Source organism: Asparagus officinalis, chromosome 4, assembly GCF_001876935.1.
Source record: "Asparagus officinalis chromosome 4, Aspof.V1, whole genome shotgun sequence".
In the NCBI taxonomy this organism is placed as follows: domain Eukaryota; kingdom Viridiplantae; phylum Streptophyta; class Magnoliopsida; order Asparagales; family Asparagaceae; genus Asparagus; species Asparagus officinalis.
The window spans coordinates 125337942-125354769 of record NC_033797.1 but is presented as its reverse complement, the minus strand read 5'-3'; the positions used below and the strand labels follow the sequence as shown (position 1 = coordinate 125354769).

The window sequence follows — 16828 nt, the reverse complement described above, 5'->3', positions numbered from 1 at the left end:
CCGAGCCAAAGGTAGATATTTTAGAAAATATTATTTAAGAACTTTGGGATTCCTCAACTTTTGAAAAACATATTTACAAGCTCATCTAAATACTTTAACTTTCTCGACCAAAGCCTATCTTATCTTTAAAATACTTATTAAATTATTTATCATAAAAATCATAAGCCAACAATCATTAGCATTAGGGGTTTTAAGAATATACCCTCTTAAAGATTAGTTCTCAAGCAGGGTTTTTTCCTCAGATTCTGAGGACAGAGAAATCTACAACTTCCTCCTTAGGTGCAATAGTATAGTTTGGGCCTCAAACCCTCCTCCCATCAGCATTAGTTGTAGCATTAACTCTCAAAATCGGCCAAGTTCCTTGATGCTCTCAAAATGGCCAAGTGTATTTGAGAAATGAGATTCTAAAGATACACAACCAAATAATTAAAATTAAAAATCCATGAGTCATGGTAGCTTAATCAAAGTGTGATATATATTGATTGAACTGGAGTTACAACTCCCTTATTTTATGTTTTATTTAAATTCTTGAAGCACTTCAATTCTTCAACAAGATTATTTATCGCCTACATTTTAAATGCTTACAACATTAGTTTTTTGACGAAATTACAGTGCTTTCAATATGTTGCTATTGAAGTCCCACAATAATTCTCTTCCCCAAGAAGATTACATGCTTACATGCTCTTTCATATTAAGCCTCTCCTGTTGAATTTTAACTGCCATGTACCTGACAAAATCACCAACATTTAGTTTACCTCTACAGTGAAACGAAATACTAAAGAAAATTAAGTCTAAAAATTAAGTACAAAAGTTGTAGTTCAAGAAAGATACCTTCCAAGCATTAGAAGAGTAGCTTGTGGATTTGTTCCAGGAGATGAATTGAACGTTGAGCCATCAAGAACCCTAAGTGCATCAACACCAAGCACCCTATAATCATGATCCACAACCTGCCCAACCTGGCAACCTCCATGATAATGCCAGATCGTCATCACTGTATCCTTGCAAAATTGTTCAACTGATATTTTATAGTTTCCAAGTTTATTTGATTTCTTGATACCTAAATACTGCAAAGTATCATTGAGCAATGAATCAAATGTCACATCAGGATACCGAAACTTGGAGAACGATTCAGATTGTATCACACGAACAATAGTCTTTAGACCTTTAACACAAGTCTGAAGGTCCTGTGGTTCTTGAAAGTAGTTAAAGGTAACCTCTGGATTATGATCTGGATCTGTATTTACGAGCTTAAGATATCCTGTAGAAATGGGGTCTGCGACCTTTTCTAATATGAAACCTGATCTTGACAAACCTCTCGGTGGACAAATGAGGTATTTGTAGCCACTGATGGACTCGATGTAGCTACCAAAGCCAGTGATGCCGGCAAGCTGAACAAGAGAGAGCTCAACTGGTGAAGGAGAGGGAACATAAATGGCGTTCATGGGATTATCGGCCATGTTTTTGCCTACTAAGGTTTGATTCATGACAATCTCAATGCCTAAAGATTGAAGATGATCGGAGGGGCCGATACCGCTAAGCATTAGTAGTTGAGGGCTGCCGAGTGCTCCAGCTGATATAATGATCTCGTTGTTTGGGTTGTTCTTTAGGTATGCTTTGTGAGTTTGTCCTGTTGAGTCCTTGAATAGAACACCATAGGCTATTGGTCTTTGTTGGCCTGTATGAAGAATTAAGAGTTATTGGATGATTTACTAGTAGTGAATCAAAGATACATAATGGTTTCTCTGATTTTTCAACTTAATGAATGAGAAATTTATTCAAGGTTATGATTATTGCTGAAATCGGATCAGTTAATGAGGTGTTTGTATTGCATTTACCTAACATTCTCAAATTCAAATTTGAATATGAATCCCCATTTATATTTTCAAATCTAAATTCAAATGTTTTAGACATTCATCAAGTAGTAAAACATATTAATCCTACACTCTTACAGGCCCCGCAAATTGAGAGATCTTTTATGGATAGAAACCTAAACTCCTTTAGGTGCTCAGACATTATGTCAAAGGATCACGCTACTACACCTGGTGAGGTTATTAGTTACTATTTTATACTCTAACAATAATCTTTATTAAACCATCAAAGCTTAAGAAATAAGCATAATGTGTTTACTAATATTAAATATGGTTAATTAAATAAACAAATAGACACTAATAAACAAATGAATCAAGTATCACAATGTAAAACGTCGTGAATTTGAATATTATGTGATAAATAGTAAAAAGTATGTTATATGGTGATAAATAACATATCTTGATGTTTGAATATGCTAAGAATTGATTTGAGATCAATTCAATGTGTATATATGAGTGGAGGAGAGAAATATGCACAAAAACGCACGAAACCAAAAAAATATGTGATAAGCCCCTGTTTAGTCAACTTATGAATCAACTTACGACAAGTCAACTTGTCAAGATCATAAGTAGACTTATAGGCTGATTTTTAGGTTTCTTTTGGGTTTCGGGTCATGTCTGTTTTATTTTGATCCTATGCTTATATATACTCTTCTAAACCCTAATTTCTACACTTTTCACGTGAGAACACAGCCACCCTCTCCCCTTAAACCCTAGATTCAATTTTTGGTATTCCTCAAGGTGTTTGAGACATGATATCGAGCAGAGGGAGAGAGATTGTAGGCTTTTGTTGAAGAAGAGACCTTGCACGCGTGTTGGGGAAGTTTAACAACCTGAGGCAAGATTATTTTCGTCTAAACTCATCCCCTTAGTTTAACAATTCTTTGAAGATGTTTAAAGTGATGTTGACATGTTTAATCATTGTCCAACATGATAAAAATTAGATTTTTGACGTTTAATCTTAAACTCATGCTAGATCTACAGTTGTTGCTTACTGTTTATAATAGTTTTATGATTATGATCATTAGGGTAGCTTCTAATTTTCTTTTTAACTTGTTAATTATGATAAACTCATGATTTAACCCTAATTTGTTGTTTAATTAAGATATACATGTAGGTTAATTATGCTTAAACACTAGGTTGACGATACCTAAGTACTATATGTATATTTAAACAAATTTTCTACCTATGTTCATGTTTATAATTGATCATGCTATGATAATCATGTTGATAATATATGAGTTAATTGAGAAATTTTTGGCTAATCTTGTATCTAACCCTAATTAGTTTTATTCAGTGATAGATCATGTAAATTGATCTCTGTTAATAAATTATAGAAGTTTATAACCTATTTTTTATTTTCCATGTTAATTAGAATGAGTTTTGTTTGAGAAATAGTGTGGAAAACATCTAAACGTCAACTTGGGAGTCGACTAAGTCAACTTATAAGTCAACTTGCCATAAGTCGACTTATGCCACGCATAAGTCGACTTACGGGCTGTTTTTTTAGATTTTCCTGAGTTTTTTTTTTGCATCGTTTCGAGATGCGTTCGCAGGATTCGAGCCATACTTTTATACACATACATTCATGAAAACACAAGTACAATATCATTGCACACACATGGGTATCCCAAGAGGTTTAATATGAGTTTGATCTGTTTACACTCGAGATAGAGGCTGATTACATAGTTTTAACATTAGATGGATATCATTGATGATCTCAGTTCAGTACTACATAGGGTAGTTTGTTGATATTCTATTTGTATAGCCCATTGAGTCGGGTTTGGATATTTTGTCTAACAGTCCATCCGCACGAGGGTGAGATGAGGTATGTGAGTCATCTTTTAGGATACCTATATGGTAAGCCGTCTCGCACTCATGTTACGCACTGATATCACAATGAGACTAATGAGTCGTGTACACTGTTTAGGATACCTATAGGGTAGTCCGTCCCGCATGATAATATAATAAATCATATCTTGTAAGGATTTGCATTGTATCGACTATTGATAGCTTGGGTTTTTGGTAGATGCTAGTTGTGTATAAGACTCATTGCTGAGATATATGACCGAGATACTTTACACATGAAAGTACGTGGTAATATATGTTGGTATTTATCTTATCTTCCCAGTGATAGTGGAAGATATTATTAATATGATATTTATGAATGTCTTTATCTTCTGTATTGTTCTATTTTATTCTTAGGTTGGGATCAATGATTAGCGATTCATAATTTGAGACATAAGGTATATATATGAGGTTTTCCCTGTTTGGATTATTTCGCTTGACGTACCAGTCTCGTGTTGTGGGCTACTAATTGTTGATTTCATTTAGGTTGTTCATTCTTTGTTCGGTATTAATGTTTAGATATCTATAATTTGAGGCATTTGGTATATATATTAGGGTTTACTTATTAGGATTATTTTGCTCGACATACTAGGTCTCACATTGTAGTGTGTAAATATTAATTCTATTAGATACAAGGAAAATAATTTAGATAGACTATGCTTAATAGATAAGGCCTCCACTTTATCTAGCAGCCATTCCCCTGGGAGCGGACGGAGGTAATCTTGCTTTAATGCTCTGACGCTCTTGTTTTTGTGTTTTTTGTTGTTTTCAATTTCTTTCAGCGATTTTGAGCTTCAGAGAGCCGTATGATGACGGAGTTCTCGCAAAGCCACCGTGCATGATTTTTCTATTAGAGACTCTGTCGTAGTTTTATAGTTTCATTAAAACATTAGAGTTTTATGTTCATATTGTAAAGGCAGTATGGCTTAGTACGATTTTTAGTTAATTAATGTCGAGACATTTCTTTATTCCATATATCAGATGTATTTTAGTTGAGACATGATTTTTATTTATGAGATATCTCTTTCTATATGATGTCTATTATGTTTATTTCTTTATTTTGTTTATACCTACACTTTTTTAATTCCACTAGAAGATATTATTGTGATTAGCAAAACATGTTATTATACAGTGTGGGTACATGGTAGGTTTAACATCTCTGGATTCATCTTGGGCTACAGGGCGTCACAGTTGGTATCAGAGCTCTAGTTCTAGTATCCTTTGGACCTAACTCGGTCGAGTCGTGATGCTAGGATAGAGTTTCTTAGGCATCATGTATAGAGTCCACTAGAAATTCTAGACTGAGTGAGAGTGTTATATACGTATATTTTAAAATTTATGAATTTTTTTATGACAACTATTTTACTTTGATTAAAAACTATTTCCATGAATGAATTATGATATGATTTTTTCTTATTGCTCTATGTTATATATGCTTTTGTCTGAGGTCTTATAACTGCGTCTTATAAACTCTCTTCATAAAAATTTATAGATAGCTAGACGAGGATGTGGATGAAGAGTATCCCGTGCTCAGAGAGAGAGACAGGTTGAGATTGAGCCTGAGCCGTAGCAAGCTCCACCTGAGCCACAACAGGCTCTATTCGAGCAGCAACAGGACCCACCTGAGCCGCAGTAGGCTTCGCAGTACCTCATAGAACTCATGGCACCTATAACAGCCAAGCTAGCAGCACTCAAGGAGCGAGTGGTAAACCAGACACCACTAGTTACACCATCATTCGTGGTTCTACCGCCAGTGATTCCAGTCACCCCCATCATAGAGGAGTCCCCAGAGGCTACACCAGGACTCACCCCACCATTAGTTGCAGCTGTAGATCAGGAGGCTTTGCTTCTCCTAGTCGAGCGGTACCAAAAGATGAGGGCACCATAATTTTAGGGATCATCAAATTCGCTTGTAGCCCACAAGTGGAAGGAAGACATAGGAAATATTCTTGACTTGCCCAATGTGGATTCAGTCCAAAAGCAAAGGCTAGAAGCTTTCAGCTTAAAGGGTGATGGCGGGGGATGGTATAGGCTTCAGTTCACCCCAGAGCAGCGGATGAAACATTCATGGGAGGATTTTGCCTATTTCTTTGATGAACAGTACATCTCTTCTGTGACACGGGCCGGGAAAGAGCTAGAGTTGTCCAGATTAGAGTAGGAAGATATGTCTGCAGTATATTATGAGAGCCGGTTCATGAGTCTACTTTGATTTATAGGCATGTAGTAGTCATGAGAGTACCAGACTCAGATGTTTCTTATGGGGCTTCGTCCAAGCCTACGACGCTTCCTCGTGTCCAGGAGATTTCGCTTAGTTAGAGAGGTAGCAGATGCGGCCATTACGCAAGAGACAGAGTCCACGATGTTCTAGAAAAACAAAGAGGGTAACACTAAGTCAGGATAGTAGAGTGACAAGGGCAAGGGTAAGAGGCATTTCACTGTACCTAGAAGACCCCAATAGTGGGGTAAGGATTTTCAAAACCAGCAGTAGGGTCAATCCAAGAGAGGACCACAGCATGATCAGAGAGTGCCATAATAACACAGGATTCAGGGTGCATATTATAATTGTAAGAAGATTAGGTATAAGGCCAGGGATTGTCATAGTACACTAACAGGAGGCCAACAGGGAAGAGACAAGGGCCAGCAGCAAGGAAGAGGACACGGGCAACAGTAGAATCGTGGTTAGGGTCAGCAGCAACAGGTTTGTGTTTATGGCCAGCAATAGAGAATAGAGGCACCAACTGTCATTCCGAGTATTAAGGGGCCAGCAAGCCAGATTCGCGTCATTCAAGAGATTCATGAGGGACAAATAGTCCCATATGTTCCCCTACCAACAGTTCAGGAGTCACTAGCTACCGACAGAGTGTATGCAGTTGTACCATGTGACTATAGTGCGAGTGGAGCCATAGTGGAAGGTACTTTCTTAGTTAATTCTTTTCCATCTTGGATGTTCTTCAATTCAGGAGCTTCACATTCCTTTATCTCTCATACATTCATGGATAGGCTTCAACTAGTTGCATATCCCTTAGATGTTCTGTTATCTGTCTCTACTCCTTTTGGGGAGGTGTCCCTATTGGAGAGTATCCGTAGGAGATGCGTCATCAGTCTAGATGAGTTCAAGTTCATCATTGATTTATTATTTTGTAGATGTCGGAGTTTGACGTCATTTTTTATATAGATTGGCTATCATCCTACTATATCAGTATCAATTGTTTTGTTAAAGGAGTCAGCTTGCGGGCGTCTGATGGGTCTGAGCTGATCGTAGCGATCTCACCGGGTAACCAGATTGCGAAGTCATTTTTGGCGTACATCAAGGAGGTGATACCAAGGGATCGGAGTGCTATTTTATGCAAGACTAGGATTGTCTCAGATTATCAGGATTTCTTTTAGGACATACCCAGGTTACCTCCGGTGAGAGAGGTTAAGTTCATGATTGTTTTTACCGAAGACATCCTCATATATTCGAGAACAAAGGCAGAGCACGAGCAATATCTTCGATTAGCTTTGCAGACCTTGCGGGAGCATTAGTTATATGCCATGTTTAGCAAGTATGATTTTTGGCTATCTGATGTTAGATTTTTAGGCCACGTCATCAACAGAGAGGACATTGTAGTAGATCCCGTAAAACTAGAGGCAATACTAGATTGGGAGCCATCGAAGACCGTTTTAGAGATCCATAGTTTCTTGGGTTTGGCAGGCTATTACAGTAAGTTTATTTAGGACTTCTCAAAGATTGTGAGGCCACTTACACACCTTACGAAGAAGGGTGTATAGTTTGTTTGGGGTACGGAGTGCCAGATGGTCTTTGAGACCTTGAAGGCTAAGTTGACTACAACGCTAGGGTTGATTATTCCAAGTAATGATAATACTTTTGTTCTTTACACGAATGCATCATTGTCGGTTCTTAGAGGTGTTTTGATGTAGACCTAGAGCGTAGTGGCTTTCATTTTGAGACAATTGAGGAATCATTAGCAAAATTATCCTACACATGATTTGGAGCTGGCAGTAGTAGTCTTCGTACTAAAGACATGGAGACATTATTTGTATAGAGTCCAATTCTAGCTGTTACACATCATAAGAGTTTAAAGTACCTCTTCTCTTAAAAGAGTTAAATCAGAGACATCGACAATGGATTGAGTTTATTAAGAATTATGAGTTCGCGCTTCATGTCATTCAGGAAAGGTGAACGTTATAGCGGACGCGTTGAGCAGGAAGCATTAGCATCGGATGGTTAACGAGATCATCACACCCTTAGCTAGTTTGACTTTAGGCCAAAGATTGACATGAACAACACATTTCTAAGAGATTTGTTAGTGTAGTCATCTTGGAGTTTAACGATTTGATAAATGGGGAAAGCTTCCCTCGAGGTATATTGGTCCGTTCAGGATAGTGGAGAGCATTAGAACCGTTTCATGTTGGCTAGATTTTCCAACATCAATGTTGAGTATACACGATATATTTTATGTTTTGATGCTTAAGAAGCATCTGCACGACAAGGAGTAGCAGCGAGTGTTAGACGCACCAGAGATTGAAATTCATGATGATTTGACTACTATTGAAATTCCTGTGTGTATTCTTGCAAAGGAGAACAAAAAGCTTAGAAACAAAATAATTCCATTAGTTAAAGTTCAATAGAACCAGAAGGGAGCTGAAGAGGCTTCTTGGGAGGATGAAGAGAATATGGGCCGTGACAACCCACACCTGTTTGAGCAGGTAAAATGATTGATTATGATTTGATCTTGTTTACAATTTGGCCATATTTATATTTAACGCTAGAATAGGGGTACTAACACTTAGCTCCTAATCATTCAAAACACATGGTATACACATGGGGGTTACTAATTTGGATTTTTCGTTCGACGTACTAGTTCTGCTTAGTTAGGAGTTAAATGGGAGTATTCACATTCAAGCTGGTGAAGTGTAAATATTGCTATATTTTATATCTATGGGATAATTGTACGAGATGTGTATGGGAGGGTTTCCTTGTTTGAATTATTCCCTCTTGGTGCTTTTCCCTATTATTAATCCCTAAGATACGATTACAGAATTTCTGGGATGAATTTTTTTTAAGTGGGGGAGAATGTAAAACCCTGTGAATTTAAATATTATTTGATTAATAGTAATAAATATGTTATATGGTGATAAATAACATATTTTTGTTGTATAAGTATGCTAGGAATTGATTTTAGATTAATTCAATGTATATATGTGAGTGGAGGAGAGAAACATGCACGAAAACGCATGAAACCAGAAAAATATGTGATAAGCCCATGTTATGTCAACTTACCATAAGTCGACTTGTCAAGATCGTAAGTCGACTTATAGGCTGATTTTTAGGTTCCTTTTGGGTTTTGGGTCATGTCCATTTTGTTTCGATCTCAGGCTTATATATACTCTTCTAAACCCTAATTTATATACTTCTCACGTGAGAACACAACCACCCTCTCCCCTTAAACCCTAGATCCTATTTTTAGTGTTCCTCGAGGCATTTGAGATATCATATCGAGCAGAGTGAGAGAGATCATAGGCTTTTGTTAAAGAAGAGACCTTCCACGCGTGTTAGGGAAGTTCAACAGCAACCTGAGATAAGATTATCTTCATCCAAATCCATTCCTTTAGTTTAACAATGCTTTGAAGATGTTTAAAGTGATGTTTACATGTTTAATCATGATCCTATATGATAAAAGTTAGATTTTTAATGTTTAATCTTAAACTCATGCTAGATTTATAGTTGTTGCTTGCTGTTTATAATGGTTTTATGGTTATAATTATTAGGGTAGCTTCTAATTTCATTTTTAACTTGTTAATTATGATTAACTCATGCTTTAACCCTAATTTATTGTTTAATTAAGATATACATGTACGTTAATTATGCTTAAACCCTAGGTTAGGGATACCTGAGTAATATATGTATGTTAAACAAATTTTCTACCTTTGTTCATGTTAATAATTGATAATGTTATGATAATCATGTTGATAATATATGAGTTAATTAAGAAAATTTTGGCTAACCTTGTATCTAACCATAATTAGTTTTATTTCAAGTGTTGGATCATGTAAACTGATCTTTGTTAATTAATTATAGAAGTTTATAACATGTTTCTTATGTTCCATGTTAATTAGAACAAGTTTTGTTTGAGAAATAGCACGAAAAATATTGAATCATCAACTTGGGAGTCGACTAAGTCGACTTTTAAGTCGACTTGCCATAAGTCGACTTATGCCAGGCATAAGTCGTCTTACAGGCTATTTTTTCTAGATTTTCCTGAGTTTTGTTTTTTCATAGTTTTGAGATGTGTTCGCGAGATTCGAGAAGTACTTTTGTACATGTACATTCATGAAAATACAAGTACAGTGTCGTTACACACACATGGGTATCCCGAAGAGGATTAATACATGTGTGATCTGTTTACACTCGAGATAGAGGCTGATTACATAGTTTTTACATGAGATGGATATTATTGATAAGCTCAGTTCAGTACTACATGGTGTAGTGCGTCGATATTCTAGTTGTACAGGCCATTAAGTCGGGTTTGGATACTTTTTCTAGAAGTCCGTCCGCACAAGGATGCAATGAGGCTTGTAAGCCATATTTTAGGATACCTATATGATAGGATATCCTTCACTCGTGTTGCGCACTGAGATCGCGATGAGACTAATGAGCCATGTATACTGTTTAAGATACCTACAAGATAGTCTGTCCCGCATGATAATACATAAAATCATATGTTACAAGGATTTGCATTATGATGATTATTGATAGTGTAAGGACTATTAATTTTTATACTAGTTAAAATAATTTTTTGGTATTTTAAAATATTTAATTATTATTTTTAAAAGAGTATTTGTATTTTTCTTAATTTTCTATGATTTAAAAATCTGATTATATATTTATTTAAATGATTTTGATATTTATAAATTTATTTTGTTCGGTAAAATTTTCTAGAATTAATTTATTGTGTTATCGATACTATTACGTATTATTTTAAATAATATGTTTTACTATTAATTACGTATTATTTCATATAATACTTTGTATTATTAATTACGTATTATTTATATAATTTATTGTATTATTTCTACTATTGCATATTATCGATTGTATTAGTATAACTGGTATTTTTACCGTGTCTATGATTATCCCATAATTATTTGATTTTAAAAGTAAGTAAATATATTTTATTTATTTATTATTTTTGTTTAATTGTACAATATGCGTATGTTTTGACTATATCGTAACAACTGTTGTATTAGCACAACATATATGTTTTTATTTGTAGATATTATTCTATAATTAGTTAATTTTTTAAGTACCCGTAATTAATTATTTTAGTTAAATACCTAAACCCTAACCCTAATTACAATCATATATATTTATACCCCCTCTCTCGTATTTATTTCTAGCTCGCCACTCCATCACCTTCTCTCTTCCTCTCTCTTCATCTCAACTCTCTCTCTCTCTCCTCCCTCAAAGCAGCCCTACGTGAGCTCCTCCTCCTTGACCCCGACGCAACCTACCAGGCCCCCCATAACCTCCGCCCCAACACCACAGCCACCTCCCCTTGCGCCGCATCTCCGCACTCCTCCCTCAGGTCGTCGCTTGCAACCACCGCATCCTCTGATCCTGTCGCTTAGTCACATTAAACCTCGCACTCCTCCCTCAGGCCGTCGCGCTGCAACCACTGCTCCTCTGATCCGTTCGCTTAGTCCACCTTAACACCTCGCTACCTCCTCCATCAGGCTGCTGTTGTAGCCAGCGCCCTGAGACCTCGAACAACCGCCCGCAGCCTACCGACAACCGCCCAACCTCCCAAATTGATGCAGCAACCACCTCACCGCTGCAACAACTACTGTCGACCATGCCAGGCCAGCCCCGCAGCCACTGCAGGCCAGTGCTGCAGCCGCCTCCTCTACCGAGTCGAGCCGTCGTCGAGCCGTCGTCGTCAGCCCCGAGCCACCGAACCCACTTCTCACATCGGATCCAATCTGCGTCGCAAGAAAGATCTCGTGTTTACCTTCATTTTCTTAATTAATGGTTAATTATTTCAATTAAGTTGTATTAAGATAACAAAATTATTTGTGGTTAATATCGTGTTATTATGATGATTATATGTAGATAAATTATTTTGTGGTTAATATTGTTGTTAGTATGATTATTACATGTAGTTAAATTATTATTATGGTTAATTATTATTACGATTATTATCGTTATTGCGGTTGATGTGTACAACCAAAAATTTACGTTGGATGAAGATGACCAATTAGTTATATATGTGTAGAGTTTAATTGTTAATTTCCGTTAAAATATATTTAATGTATATGGATATGAATGACAAGTTAGGGTTATGTTAGAATTTGCGAACTCTTACAGAAAAAGAATTTATAAAAAATTAAATTAAATAAAAATATATGTATATGTATATATTAACTATTTTTTTAAATGATTATTTTTTAGTAGTTATGACGAGGGATAGTTTTCAAAATTTATTAATAGAAAGAATATTTCATTTATTAAGAACGTAGAACTGATCGTCGTAGAGCACGACATTTCACGTGCATAATGATATCAGTTCCCCGTTTTCTTTTTACTATAATTTTATGTGGTAGAATAATTAAGTACGAGTAACTTGCATGAGGAGTTTGGTTATTCCAGTAGTGATGAAGTCCCTTATGTATGTATTCATGCTGTAGTATTTTGTTTATGCATTTCATGTTCATTATAGTTCTCATTTCAACTTCATAAACTTGCGTAATCATGTTTAATATGCCATACTATATTCATGATCTGTTGATGTGTTGAGAAACTTAGTAGTTCTTGATTTTGTAGCCTTGTGCGTTATGAACAGACTTAGTGACATGTGTGAGTGTGTTGACTGGTTTAGGTGGTGAACCCGAGTTTTCAATGAAGATTATGGTTAACTTAGAAAAACGAGAAGAGTTAGGATGGGGAAGTCAGTATTTATATAATCAGATAAGACTGTTGATGTATCTTACAGGCTCGCACCAGTAAAATTCATGTGTAGCACTAGGGTGGGTCTGAGGGGAAGTGATATTGTGATTGTTGATTATTTCCAGGCTTGCACCAATAAAATTCCTATATAGCACTGGGGTGGGTCTGAGGGGTAGTGATATTGTGATTGTTGATTATTTCTAGGCTCACACCAGTGAAATTCTTGTGTAGCACAAGGGTGGGTCTGAGGAGGGCAGTGAAACATTACGCGTAGATGATTTGTGAACAACCGGTTATCTAAGAATATGAGCTTCAACTCTATGTGAGAGGTAGACCAGTGACCAGTTATAAGATGGTTAACTATATGACCTTGTTATTTGAATGTTTATGGGTTCTTGTGAGATGTGGACCAGTTATATTTCTTTTCATACCTAGATCAGGATTAATATTTAATTATCTACAAATTAAGACATATGGCATATACATGAGGGTTTCCTTATTTAGATTATTTCGCTCGACGTACTACGTCTCGAGTTATAGATTTTAAGTATTAATTCCATCTAGTGGTATGTCCTTGTTACTCAAATGATTATGGATTCTTCTGATCATTATACTCTAGTGATGGATTGCATCTAGCTTGTTAGTATTCCAGCTGTATGTTTCTATTTATTATTATTGTCTAGTGATGGATTGCATCTAGCTTGTTAGTATTCCAGCTGTATGTTTCTATTTATTATTATTGTTATTACATTGGTCATTCGATCATCTAGCTTGTTAGTATTCCAGCTGTATGTTTCTATTTATTATTATTGTTATTACATTGGTCATTCGATCGTTCTTATTCTCTCTGTGAGATCTTGCTGTGTGCCATGGACGTTAACATACACCTATTTTCTCTGGTGTACATCAGATTTAGGAGACGGATAGCCTCAGTTCGGAATCGTATAGGAATCAGAAGATTCTCAGTAAGAGTGTCTTGCAAACGGAGTAGAAGGACAAGCTGAAGAGTAGTGGTTTTCTTCTGTAGTGGTAGTTGGACAATAGAACTCTTTTACAATATTTTCTTTAGTTTGATGATAAGTTTAGTTATTTTATCAGTATTTTTTTATTATGAACTATGTATTTTTATTCTTAGTTGGACCGTTTTTATAATAAGGGTATGTTTGACCCATATTTTTTACATCTGGAATGATTTACCATTGATGATATGTTTATTTCTTATTCTGGATTATCTTTATATTTTTGCTATTATGATCGAGGGCATGTGATTGAGATTTATGTATTTGTCGCTTAGCGTATTGGATTGAGAAGAAAATGAAGAAGGGAAAAAATGTAGTGTTTATTTCTTCTCAATCTACTACGTCACGGGCTTGTTCATGTCCCGATTCTCCGGTATTTTGGAAAGCGGGGCGTGACAGATAGCCTGAGTTTTTGGCAGATACCTGTTGTGTATATAACACATTGCTGAGATATATGACCGAGATACTTTACAACTTGAAAGTATGTGGGAATATATGTTGGTAATTATCTTATCTTCTCAGTGATAGTGAAAGATATTATAAATATGATATTATGAATATATTTACCTTGTGTACTGTAGGCATATAAAATTGCTTATAGGTCCCTTAGCACAGCTCGGCACAAACCGATGAACCAACGAGGCGACGAGATCGACGAATCGCACGCAAGTAACGAAATACGTCCATTCGCGTGTGGGATCAAGCCAAGTGCTCGAAGAGTCAACGAGTCATCCAACCAAGAGCATACTCGGACGAACCACGATGCAGCACCGGAACCCCTACAGGCATTCTACAAAGCACTGAATAGCCTGAAGGAATTGAAGGAATCCAGAACAGAAGTCATTCCAGAGTCCCGTTACACCGACTGAAGGTTGGGACAATCACATCCAAAGTATTCCAGACTCTTCTATAAAAGAATGAGACTGAAATACTTTGGAGGGGGTATCTGTAGGCGTATAAAATTGCCTATAGGTCCCTTAGCACAGCTCGACGCCGATTTAACAAACGGACCACCGGGCGACGTATCCAAACAAGACCGTTAGCTCGCCAACGCTGAAGCCAAGCTATACGCAACGGAGCAGGTTAACGAGGCGACAAATCGCACCCAAGCATTGGAATGCATCCACTCGCACGCGGAATCAAACCAATGTTTAGGTGAATCACCGAGTCATCTAAACAAGAGCGAACTCGGATGAATCACGATCAAATCAACATCAATTCCGGACTCAAATTCAGAAGTTGGTTTACTGCCATATCAGGAACCCGACTCACTGCCATATCTGGAATCAAGTCAACAAGTCGTTGCCAAGTCAATCAACCACACAAGAGAACCAGAACCGGAAACAAAGGACGAAACGGACAAACACCCGGGGACTCGGCCGAAACCGAACCACCCCAGGGTGGCTCGGCCCAAGCCGAGCCACCCTGAGGTGGCTCGGTGGCCGAGCCACCCCAGGGTGGCTCGGCCAAGGCCGAGCCACCCTGAGGTGGCTCGGCCAAAGCCGAGCCACCCCAGGGTGGCTCGGCCAAGGCCGAGCCACCCTGAGGTGGCTCGGCCAAGGCCGAGCCACCCATGGGTGGCTAGGCTCAGAACTGTGCAAATGCACAGTTCTGAGTGCCTATAAATAGGCCTTGTGCTCATTTGTTTCAGAGGTTGGAAATTTTGGAGAGAGGCGAAGCCCTGCTGGATTGAAGACTCAGATCTAAAAAAGATCACAACTTTGAAGGCTTGGAGACTTGGACTTTCAGATCCGGTGCTCGGCGATCACCAACGCCAAATAAGGCAGGAGTTCGAGAGGATTGGATTTGAGATCTACACGATCACACTCCGGATCTAAGCTTGGTTCTTAGATCCCGAGATTCGAGCGGTTGTTTCCTTGGTGAAACAATCCCTCCCGGCTATTATTCCCTTGGTGGAATATTACCCGTCATATCGTGTAGATCCGACCGGATCGAGATCACGCGGTGGTCCACGGCAAATAACCCCGGCGCAGGCAAAGAACCCACCAAAGCGAGCGACCGCAAAACAGGAGCTCGCGATTAGTTCGACAAATAAGGAAAATTGTAATCTTTACTTTGTTTTCTTTGATTTTTCATTGTAACCGGATCTTATAAAAAGACCGGATCTTTGTAACGCATAAAGTTGTTAACTGAGATAGCAATGATATCAACAATGAAGAAAGCTACGATTTTTCCCGCGAACAATCTGGCGACCACAGTGGGAGCCAACAGCTTTACTGCCGAAGCTGTCGCGTCGCAGCCGCGGATCCCGATCCCGGTCGAGGAGGAGGTCGAGTACGAATTCGACCAACAAAAGTTCGAGGAGTATCTGTCATCCTCGTCCGAATCCACCTCCCCTCGCAAGTCCAAGTCTCCAAAGCTCTCTTCCAAGAGAAAACTTCGTTGGTACGAAGAAGTTGAAGCTGCCAACGAAGATCTCGCCCCGTTTGATGCCGAAGCTGCATCGGGTGAGATCTCTCCTTCCAACCAGGTCAGATCTGCTCTGGCCGAATCTTCCGTTGCCGAGGGCGTAGTGACTCTCTCAAAGAGAGCCCGCCAAAGGCAACGTCAGCGCCTTGCGAAACAAATCGCAAAGGCAATGGAATCTGTGGACGGGATCCGTTACAACACGGATCTGAAGAACAGAAGAGGCGAACGACCTCAACAACCAATGAATGGCAACTCCTCCAAGCCACCAACGAACGAATGGATCCGTGTCAAACGGAACCGTTCAACGCTGGAGGATCGCATTCAGAAGCGCCGCGCACTCTCAGCACAAGCACGAGCTCAAGTTCAAGAAGCCCGTAGAAGGTGGCAGAATGGAGTAGCCAAGAAATCACCACTAACTCACAAAATATGGAGGCCAAAGTCCAAAGTGGTGAGTCAGGCCGAGGATCGACCTTTACAGCCTTCAAAACGAGTTCAACCTCCCGAACCATCCCGAGGAAGGAGGTCAATCTTGGAGCGCCTCGGTCCAATTCCCGACGAGCGCAACGAAGTCCATGAACGCTCGGGCCCGATGAAGAGGCTCCGAACTAATCAACATGCTGGGGGTCGACACAACCCTCAACATGACAAAGAGTTTACGGCACCCAAGCGCACTACCTTGCGCATCGAAGTTCGGGAGCCCGCTGAGAATTCATGTC

At 38.3% G+C, this 16828-nt stretch overlaps 1 protein-coding gene across 1 annotated transcript in view; it reads right to left on the bottom strand.

Annotated features, from left to right (window-relative positions):
• LOC109838086 (protein HOTHEAD-like) overlaps nt 458-16828 on the bottom strand; it is a 30533-nt gene continuing 14162 nt past the window's right edge. Inside the window, 2 exon segments of the mRNA XM_020406556.1 lie at nt 458-727; nt 832-1675. Coding sequence (XP_020262145.1) covers nt 667-727; nt 832-1675 — 905 coding nt within the window. The 3' untranslated portion in view covers nt 458-666.